At 35.4% G+C, this 11,748-nt stretch overlaps 1 protein-coding gene across 1 annotated transcript in view; it reads right to left on the bottom strand.

Annotated features, from left to right (window-relative positions):
* LOC107563381 (EMAP like 1) overlaps positions 1–11,748 on the bottom strand; it is a 55,029-nt gene that overhangs the window by 20,316 nt on the left and 22,965 nt on the right. The window contains exons 2-4 of the mRNA XM_016248240.1: positions 9,058–9,240; positions 8,699–8,752; positions 1,147–1,276 (exon numbers count right to left, since the gene is read on the bottom strand). Coding sequence (XP_016103726.1) covers positions 1,147–1,276; positions 8,699–8,752; positions 9,058–9,240 — 367 coding nt within the window. The remainder of the gene's footprint in view (positions 1–1,146; positions 1,277–8,698; positions 8,753–9,057; positions 9,241–11,748) is intronic.

Below are 11,748 nucleotides of genomic sequence, written 5' to 3' on the forward strand. Positions count from 1 at the left end.
AAAGTTACAATTACATAATATTTCTACTTCAATTAGTTTTTTTTTTTTTTAATATAAACATTTAAATGGTGGCTGTCATAAAAAAATATAAATTAAACATTGAAGAACAGTAAAAGTTATAATGATATATTATATGGTGCATATATTTAGCAAAATGCTCCTCTCTACAGTTTATTTTTCTAATGAGTTTATGGTCACCGAATATGTTTTTTTATGAGGTAACTGTGACATTACGTGACATTGTTTACAAGCCGTTATATTGACGTCTTTGCGCGGCTGAAACACTGATTGAGCGATTACATGAGACAGGATACAGATTGTAAAGTTGTACTCTTTCTTTTAACTTACCTTCGGATGTTTAGTCATGTTTATTTTGTGCTGAAACTGCTATTAATGTGGAGGAGATGATCATTTCACGTGCGCCTCACGCTGCTACGTCTGTTGAACTGAGGCGCTACAGCAATCTGTCACTCCACATTAAACAGCGCCAAAAACGGCATTTATTGTTTGAATACTGCAATACAATGAACATAATTTGAAATCTGATACTTTGTTTCATATTAAAAGTACCAAAGCAAAATGCTTTTTGTGATTTATTGGACGGGAAGTGTCCTTCAATGTTCCATCCACTAACTGAAAACAGGCTAGACTAATCGATTCTCGGGATTTAATAATCGATATTGTTTTGTACAAATGAGAATCGATCATAATCAAGATATCGATATTTTTTACCCAGTCCTAGTTATCTTGTGTATATTCCTGCTCTGTCAATCCATTATAATGAAAGATGACCCAGCACGCACAGCTTAGAATACACACAATTTTATCTCCGCACCAAAGTGAATTGACTGAGAAGGATTTTAAAAATTTCATCTTTATTTCTAAAATGAAAAGGACTAAGATTTCAGTCAATTATAGATAAAAGCAGGAATACATTACACAACTTGTATACACTAAATGGCTGAGGGTCACACACTAACATGCTTTCAAGTTGTGACTCACACAAAAATATACGCCTTGTAGATATTAAACATGTTTCATATCCACAGACTGGATGAAATCAAAGGCTGAAGCTAAAAAAATTAATTGTCTGCACCCATCAGACATTACGAAATGTTTTTGTGGAGTCAGCTTTTAGTCTCTTACCTTTTGGTTGCTGGTGAGCTGTTGTCCTTCTTGAAGCTGGAGGGGGATGGCAGTATGCCGCCCTTCTTAGGCAGGACAGTACCGTTATTGACCGTGGGTCTCAGGGGCAGGGCTGCAATCATCGGTCTAGCTGAAAGATGGAAGGACACATGGGCAGAATTACACACAGCACTGCAGTCAGACGTTTATTGCCTGTTGTTTTGGTCACACTTTATTTTAAACTTTTGCCTCAACAAATTCCTAATGTGCTGCTTATTGATAGAAGTAGTTGTTAAGTTTAGTCATTGGGTAGGATTAGGCATGTAGTCATGCAGTCATGCAGAATATGTGCTTTATAAGTACTAATAAACAGTCAATGTTAATAACAGGCATGCTAATAAGCAACTAGTTAATAGTGAGAATTGGTCCCTACACTCTTAAAAATAAAGGTGCTTCAAAAGGTTCTTCAAGCGATGCCATAGAAGAACCATTCAGTCAAAGTTTCTTTAAAGAACCATCTCTGTCTTACCTTTTTATAATCTGAAGAACCTTCTATCACCACAAAGAACCTTTTGCGGAACAGAAAGGTTCTTCAGATGTTAAAGGTTCTTTATGGAACCATTTAGACAAAAAGGTTCTTCTATGGCATCGTGAAGCACCTTTATTTTTAAGAGTGTATACTAAAGTGTTACCGTTGTTTCATACAAACTAGGTCCTCTTTAATGTCAAGTTTTTAATAGTTAACTTTACATTCTCAAAGGCTCTATGAAATCACTTGACAAGAACAGTTTTTTTCCTGTTTAGAAGTATTTCCTATTAAAACAGGAAGTCTGGGCGGTACATATAGAGGGACTTATCCCTTTTGTTTTAAATGGCCAAAAAGCATTTGTTACATCATATTCATGAACAATCATTTGATAATTGTTAGTTGAATGTGGTTTTAGTGTAACTCTAGAGATCATTGGACAAAAAAATGTGTAGTGCAGGATGAGTCATCAATATTCTTGTGTCATTGTCCAAAAAGCAAAATATGAATTTTAAGTGCATATATATGATAAAAGTACATTTTGTTTATGGGTATATTAAAAGGGTCATATGATGCTGCTAAAAAGAACATTATTTTGTGTATTTGGTGTAATGAAATGTGTTTATGCGGTTTAAGGTTAAAAAAACACATTATTTTCCACATACTGTACATTATTGTTTCTCCTCTATGCCCCGACTTTCTGAAACGCGTCGATTTTTACAAAGCACATCGGTCTTAAAAAGCGAGGTGTGCTCTGACTGGCCAGCTATCCAGTGCGTTGTGATTGGCTGAATTCCTCAAGCGTGTGACGGAAATGATACGTCCCTTACCATATTGTGATGCCTGCGGCAACCACGTGACGACCCCGGGCTGGACTCTGCTTTGTCCACGGTGAAAGCTGATCCGGCGATCGACAGCGCCAAGTTGAAGTATTTCCTCAGCGACTAGCACGGATCAGCTCCAGGCATGACAAAGCGATATCGTCCTCTTTTGGAAGGTCAAACAAAGTAGCTTCGCTTTCACAACGAATCACACAGCGCCTTCACGACATGGTTGGGATGTGACTTTTAATGATGAGACCTTTTTTGTAATCAGGCTCTCAAAAAGTATATAACAATTTGGATATAGATTTATCGGCCAACATATCGGTTATCGGCTTTCAAAAATAAAGAATAATCGGTTATCGGTATCGGCCAAAATGTTCATATCGGTGCATCCCTAGGCGTGTTAGAACGAGCCGTTTTAGGTAGGTGTGGCTGACTCTTAACTTTTATAAAGAAACTTTTATAAATGGATTTGAGACTTTAGTCTTTGCAACTTTACAGATCTTCTTTATGCACCAAGAGCTTGTAACACTCCAAAGAGAAAGGAAAAATTTAAATCGCATCATATGACCCCTTTAACATACAGATGAATTCAAAGCTAACACACATGGCAAATGCCATAAAACTTTAAATTTAAATTTTACTCTTCTTAATTTTAATTACCATTCAAAAGTTTGGGGCCATTCATTAAAAAATGTGGTGTTTTAGAAACATTTCTTATTATTATCATGTTTAAAACAGTTGTGCGGGAATTTTTTTTTTAGGATTCTTTGATGAATAGAAATGTTAAAAGAACAGCATTTATTTGAAACATAAATTTTTTGTAACATTATACATTCCTTTAATGTTACTTTTGATCAATTTAATGCATCCATGTCGAATAAAACTATTAATTACATTCAAATAAATAAATAAATAAATAAATAAAAAATCTTACTGACCCCAAACCTATGAACAGTATATGTTTAATGCATCGCACAAAAACATTTCCAGATGTCAAATTCAATCAATATAGGAAGAACTGGAACCAGTGTTGGGTAGTAACGCATTACTTAGTAACGCATTACTGTAATTTGATTACTTTTTTAGTAACTAAGTAATTTAACGCGTTATAATTTTCAAAATAGTAATTAGAGTATAGTTACAAGCTGAGGTCTCTATACGTTACTGCCGTGTTACATTGCTGACAGAATGCAGTGTTTTATAATCTAGAGATTGTAAAAAGGATGTAGCACATGCACACTCAAGTCAAGTGCCAGTGGATTAGAGACCTGCTCCCGCGACACCCGACGCAACAGAGTGCGGTGCGGGACAAGATGGGCGAGTGCTGGTGCGGGCGGGTAGACAGTCGTGTGTGTGCGGGATGCGGGAGAATAAAATAATTCACGGTACTCCCGCAAAATAGAAATATCTAAAACAAATAAATTGTTATTCATCTATTGCACAAAAGCAACATGAACTAATATAAAATATAAACGATTAACAGGTGCAAGCATATGCAGACTTTCTATTTAGGCTATAACACGTGTTTGCAGCGTTGAGCAATGCAGTGCTGAAATTTGCGTGCTCACAAATCCTCTCATTATAACACACGAATTGTAGACATTATGCATATATTTATTGTGTTATAACAGAGATTTGTGAGATTGCGATGAACTGAGATGCATTTTAGAGATTATAAATGCTGCGCTCTTTGTTGGCATTCTGCCATGCCAAGCCATGCACGCAGCAGCCGCTTGCTTTAGTTAAAAATAACAGTGTTCTGTGAATGTTGATGCTTTAATAACAAATATTTATCGGGATTTCATAAATTTCATGGAGAAAAAAGTAACGTAACTAGTAATTAGGGGTGCAACGGTTCAACTTACTCACGGTTCGGTTTGTATCACGGTTTTAGAGTCGCGGTTTCGGTACGGTTCGCGTTATGTGCTATGTTTAGGGAAAAAACAATATTGTCAAATAAAAATAAAGAAAATAAGTACAAATAATCTAACTACAAGTAACAGCACAAATAAATAAACAGTGAAAAAGATACAAATAAAATAAACAGTGCTTTTCAGTTTTTTTAGGTAGGTCTAACAGTTTTTAGGTACAGAAATTGAATAAATCAAATTTAAAATAACGTTGCATATTTGACTGTATAAATGAAAGATTAATCCTTATTAAAGTTACAAAAGTTATTCAATCAAGAGCAGTGAGAGATTTCCGTGTTGTTGCTGTTTGATTAACATTAAGAAAATGCTGTCACTTTAAGAGAACGCACTGATACTGTACGTTCAGCCGACTATGTCTGCTAGGATACTCACTGTTAGAAAACACTCTCTGTCTTGTTAAGGTTCCAGATATGCCTCACCCCTCCTTTCTTTCCCTCTCCCTCTCACTCTTCCTCCTCTATCTGTTCTCTCTCTCTTGTATGGTGTTTTAATGTCTCTTACTCATATGCGAGGTATGCATGCTTAAATGTATACATTAGTTGCTTGGTTCAAATGCCCAAATAAGGAGATGAATGCTGAACTGTGAGGAGGGTTCAGGATTCTTCGCCAGGAAGTCTATTCCTAATATGTACATGTTTTTCTGTATATGTGGCCATTTTATACAAAACACATGTTCTTGGCCAAACATCCTATATGTGTATGTCATTCTATCCTCATTGGTTAAGAGGGTGAAACTCCCCTCGACATGCCTATATAAGATCTGTATTTCTATGAATAAATTGAAGTATTGAGAATACATTTGAATGTGTGTTTTCTTACTTCCCGGCCGTATTTACACTTTAGGAGACTGAGAAGATTTCACGGTGGCAAAGAGAATTTACAGAGGGACTAAATTGTTATTTATTAACACTCACCAAGACGGGTATTTTGACATAATTTTTGTGTGAATTTGTCCATTCAAGCACAATACTTCACAGAGAGCTTAATATTTGCACACTTTCTGAGACGCGGGTTCACGAGCTTCGGATGAGCGACCACACAGATCTTCTCACTGCGCGCGCGAGTTCACGTCTTCTGGCGCTTTAATATTTAAACTGTCAAGGCTTAAATGAGTTTAGTGTAAACACAGATAGCAATGTGTGATGTTCAGGTCTCACCTGCGCTATCAACACATGATGACGGCATAAATGACAATTATTCCAGCATATAGCACTCGCATTGATTAAAGAGTGACTGGTTTGTCCGCGTATTGTTTTTCTCTCTCTCTCATCGCTCTTGTTGTAATGCATTGGGAAGCCAGAAGTTGTATCCATCAACAGAAACTTGCATTAGCTGAACTCTAACAAACCATATTACAGATGCATTGTCAGATTTAAGTTGAACCGCGGTCCTAGTGTATGCCGAACCGTGTGTGGAGAACGGTACAGTTCGTTTTTTTTTTACCAAGAACCGGTGCACCCCTACTAGTAATGCAACTAATTACTAATTACTTTTGAAATAAAGTAATCAGAACAGTAACGTGATTACTTTTAAAAGGAGTAATCAGTAATTTGATTACATTTTCAGAGTAACTTGCCCAACACTGACTGGAACAGAGCATTGACCACAGTTTTCCAGAGTAGGTTTTTTCTTGCTTGTTCAGACTGTCCTGCAATAGGTTGAGCCACGAACGGACTCCATTAAAATGCAATTGTGGTTCACAGAAGTCTCGGTTGGTGAATATCCCTTTGTGCAATTCAAGTACTTAGTGCATCCACACCTGCAGTCTAACTGCTGATGGAAAAGATTTTTGAGAGCCTTTATTTACATTCTGCATGATTAATTATTCATCACTGCAGATCTGCTTGAATGTGTTATGAATGTGTAGGCAGCAGGCCAGAAATACAGTAGAAAATAAAAGAAAGATTGAGGCAAAAGCACAAGTGAGAAATAGCAGAGCAAATTTTTTTTGTTTCAAAGAAATCAGCCTGCACAGAGCGTCAAGGATTATGCAGAAGCAAAGCGTGACATCTCGCACACACTTCAAACAGGCAGAGGAATGGATGAAGTGAACATGAGCTAGCTGAAGTACAATGAAAGTAAACATTTCTTTATTGGTTTAAGGAGTCTTGGACCCCAGTTTGACATTTGGTAGCACATATTCATGCAGTCTGGCTAATTAGTGTCTGACATCAAAGCAGCAAGTGTGTTTCAAACCTTTGAGACGGTAAAGAAATGTGACTAATTACTCACTTTATCCTACAGTTCAAAGGATTAGGTCGATTTAGTAAAGCTTTGTTAAACAGTCACCGAAGAATCAAGATATTTAAGGCAATAAGCCACTTTCCATGTCTGTTAGTCCAAAATTAAACACATTCTTGAGATTTTTCAAGGTCTCTCATTTTTGAGAGATATTACAATGTGGATGTGGTAGCTTGTCAGCCTAGCATTAAATGTAATTAGGACTGGAGTGTTTGTTAAGCACACTAACAAGCATCGTATAGTGTTAATCTCACTAAACTCAAAGAACTAGACAAATGTGAGTGAGAACTATATGTCACACATGCTGGAGTGGAATTAGGGATGCACAATATATTGATGATTTTAAGAGTATCAGGTTTTTTTTTAATGATCTGTCTGATTAGGTTGACGTTGGAAGAAAAAAGTTCCACTCTTTTTCTTAGCCAAGTAAAAAAAAAAAAAAAAGGTTAAACTTGATGATTTTATCTATGATTTCAGTTGTGTAAAAGTCAATTAATTTACACAAATTTACTCACCCTCATGTTGTTCCAAACCTGTCTGACTCTTCTGCAGAACACAAAGGAAGATATTCTAAAGAAAAACAGTTCAGTCACCAACATTCTTCAAAATATTTTCTTTTATGTTCAATAGAAGAAAGACATTTTTGAAAGTTTTGAAACTACATGAGAGTGAGTAAATAATGACAGAATGTTTTTGGTGGACTATCCCTTTTTAAATGAACTTTAGTGTGAATGCTGTCTTTAATCACGATTAATCATTGCCCAGCACTAATTTTAATATATAATTTGTCTTTTTTTAATCGCATCCAAAATAAAAGTTTTTGTGTACATAATATACGTGTGTGACTGTGTACTGTATATATTTATTATGTATATATAAAGACACATACATACAGTATATATTTAGAAAATATTTACATGCATTTACATGCATATAGTTATATTCATATAGTTTATACTATATATACATATATATTTAATGTATAAACTTAAATTTTTTTCTTAAATATATACATGCATGTGTGTGTATTTATATGTACATAATAAATACACACAGTACACACACATATATTATGTACACAAAAACTTTTATTTTGGATGTGATTAATCACGATTTTTAAAAAATCTAAATTATAATCATTATACTGGTTATCAGTCATAACATAAAAATTTGTATATTATTTAAAATTAATTAAATAATTAATTGTTTTATTTAATTAATTTGAAAATAATTTAGTATAAGATAAATTAAGCTTCTCTAAATTAAATCAAGTAGATTACGCATTAATCTCTCTACAGGACCCCTGTTACATGGCTCGTGAGTTATGCAAGTGATTCTGAACTTTTAATAACAAACGGAGTCACTAAAATACCCACATGTATATACAGTGGCGCAAAAAAGTATTTAGTCAGCCACCAATTGTGCAAGTTCTCCCACTTAAAAAGATGAGAGAGGCCTGTAATTTTCATCATAGGTATACCTCAACTATGAGAGACAAAATGAGAAAAAAAAGATGAAATTTTGTTATTGACCAAATACTTGTTTTCCACCATAATTTGCAAATAAATTCTTTAAAAATCCTACAATGTGATTTTCTGGATTTTTTTTTCTCATTTTGTCTCTCATAGTTGAGGTATACCTATGATGAAAATTACAGGCCTCTCTCATCTTTTTAAGTGGGAGAACTTGCACAATTGGTGGCTGACTAAATACTTTTTTTCCCCACTGTAACAGCATGCAAATAAACAAATCTGTTTTGCTCATGAATAAACATTCCGTATATAAACATGCTTACGTTACAAATACCAAAGCAAATACCAAATCTAATTAACATTTAAAATGGAACCTACTGATCTTGGATTATAAATATCAGCCAACATTTCTATATCAGTGCATCCCTAAGTGGAAATATAACTTATATAAAACTCAGTCTTCTGTGTTCATGCATTTTTGAAGCCAGTGATGTCAGTTCCAGTCATGTGACTAAACTGTGCTCTTTGTATTAGTGAGTAACTCTTGACAAGTGAGACATGAGCCCCACTGCCTACCTGGTTTCCCAACACTGCTGTCAGAGGAGGGAGAGTCTCTCCTCACTGCTGCTTCTAAACATGCGCACAGTATGAGAGAACAGTTGAGGGAAGGGAATAGGAGGTAGAGAAGAAAGGAAATGAATAGCAATAGAAGAGAAAACTGCAGCCTGAGTAGGGGTGGGATGGAGATGAAAAACAAGAAATGGCACACAGATGGTTCTGTCGTGTAGAGAACTGTTCTCCAGTGAGGCTCAAAGAAAATGCTGAGCATGTTCTAGCAAAGCAGCTGAGATTAAATGCAAAGCTGAAATAAACAAAACGATCTGGAAACTCTAGGACTTTCCACCAGATGAGGTGACGGAGGGTCTGTGTGGTACCTTTGGTTGGTCCTTTCCTGTTGAGCATGGCCTGCTGCTCCTCTGAGATGTTCAGTCTCCTCACCACGTCAGCCAGCGCCGACTTGAGCAGCTGAATCTCATCCTCCTGCATCTGAACCCGCTGCTCCAGAGAGGCGATCCGGTCTGTCACCTCCATACTGCTCGCCGCCGAGGAACTGTCATCTACAACACACACAAAACCTTCAAGTATATGGAAAGCTAATGCTGAAATTTCAATTTCATAACAGTTATAAGTAAGTACCACTGTTAAAAATAGGGATCTTCAAATAGGGTTCACCATATGTGTCTCAAAGAACCATTATTAAATAATTATGTGTTTAATGTGGAAAATATTTACTTCCTATTAGGCTGTATTTTTATTTTTACCCACTACTAAATTAATGTTAGATGTATACACCTCAAATTAAGCCATAAAACGACGGTTGTCAATAGAATAAAATAATTACAATAATTCTCATTATTTCCAACCACACTGTAAAAAAAAGTCATTTTAATGGTAAAAGCCAGTACAAATTATACAGTACAAACCTGTTAAATGGTTAACTGTAAGTTTCCATTGTGAAAATTATATATACAGTGGGGGAAAAAAGTATTTAGTCAGCCACCAATTGTGCAAGTTCTCCCACTTAAAAAGATGAGAGAGGCCTGTAATTTTCTGTAATTATACAGTAAAATAATTTTACATTTATGTAAACAATCATGTCAAAATATTGTTTTTGGAAGTGAAAAAGAACAAGTCATCTTAAGATTTACAGGGAAAACTTTAAATTGATATTCCCAGATGTATGCTACATGTTGTTAAGTGAATGTTTATTGCAGTATTTTAGTACCATGTTTATTACCATGATGGTAATAATGGTAACAAAACAGTGTATTATAAAGGCAGAAAATAGATTTTAATACTTCAGCAGGATGATGTATTAAGGTTATATCAGTTTAGAAAGCAGAATAAAAAAGGTAACTATGTCAAATTCAGTAAAAATGTTCTCAAATGGGATCAGGCTAATTGAAACCAATATTTTTAAGAGTCTGAATGTCAAACAAAGCTTAAAATGTCAAGCAAAGCAGATCTCTGACATCACACATCCCACTTAATAATCCAGTCCATTGTAGTTTATTTCCAACCACGGTGACTATCAAATTTAAGCCAAACGCCTCATCAAGCTGGGTGCTTTTGAAAGAGTCAGCGAGGGATAGCCTAACATGTCCCTCTTCATCATATATAAACATGCTAATGGTTTTTGCGGCACCCTTCTCTAGCAGCTGCTGACCTGGAGAAACCCTGTTACTCCCTCTTTCACTCAGCCACACAAGCCACACACATTCGTAAGAGCAGTTAACTGTTTGCTAGGTGATTAGACAGCTTTGTAAAGTCAGTGGTATGAAACATTAATGAAAACTAGTGCTTTCAACCCCTTCCTGAGAATAACGTCTTCATTAATTATACACTGAGAGGAAGCAGCTGGTAATTAAAGCAATAAAAAAAAACAGTTAAAACATGCTACTGCATTTTCCAATAAGATTTATAAGCAAGCCATTCAATTAGTTGGGTGTGTCATTAAAGACTTTTTTTAAATGACTCTACATCTGTTGGGATCTTATTGCCAGGGCCGTTTCTAGCCAATTTGACGCCCTAGGTGAAATCCCTATTGCCCCCCATAATATATAATTATTTTCAGACACTAGTTGCTTGTCACATTCAAATTGGTTGTCATAGTAACGACACTAATTTGTGGAGATTCAGTGCATTGAGTTCCACAAATCTGAATGCATTATTTGTAAATTGACTGATAAGATAAACATTTTGCACAATTTAGTATCTGTAATATCATTGTGTTGCCACTAGATGCCTGTATAGCCCTATGTAACAATCCCTAGTGGCTAAGACATTGCACATAATTTACACATAAACCACACATAAGTAAATTGTATTACATTTTGATTTGGATACTATATACTATACTACTACATATTGTTTAGATATTATCAATGGCTACTTTTAGGCAACCGCCTAGCTCGCCTATGCCTAGAAACGGCCCTGCTTATTGCACATAATTTTTAAACATGGTTTTAGGTCAGACTGGTATAATCATGAAATAAGTTCAGTAAGGTTCATTACATTAATATTAGTCAGTAAGTCATTAGGTATTATGAACTAACAATGAATATTACTTTTATTTATTACTCTAGGTTAATGTTAATTTATATACAGGTGCATCTCAATAAATTAGAATGTCGTGGAAAAGTTCATTTATTTCAGTAATTCAACTCAAATTGTGAAACTCGTGTATTAAATAAATTCAATGCACACAGACTGAAGTAGTTTAAGTCTTTGGTTCTTTTAATTGTGATGATTTTAGGTCACATTTAACAAAAACCCACCAATTCACTATCTCAACAAATTAGAATATGGTGACATGCCAATCAGCTAATCAACTCAAAACACCTGCAAAGGTTTGCTGAGCCTTCAAAATGGTCTCTCAGTTTGGTTCACTAGGCTACACAATCATGGGGAAGACTGCTGATCTGACAGTTGTCCAGAAGACAATCATTGACACCCTTCACAAGGAGGGTAAGCCACAAACATTCATTGCCAAAGAAACTGGCTGTTCACAGAGTGCTGTATCCAAGCATGTTAACAGAAAGTTGAGTGGAAGGAAAAAGTGTGGA

This window comes from Sinocyclocheilus grahami, unplaced genomic scaffold (genome assembly GCF_001515645.1).
Source record: "Sinocyclocheilus grahami isolate Dianchi unplaced genomic scaffold, SAMN03320097.WGS_v1.1 scaffold871.1, whole genome shotgun sequence".
In the NCBI taxonomy this organism is placed as follows: Eukaryota; Metazoa; Chordata; class Actinopteri; order Cypriniformes; family Cyprinidae; genus Sinocyclocheilus; species Sinocyclocheilus grahami.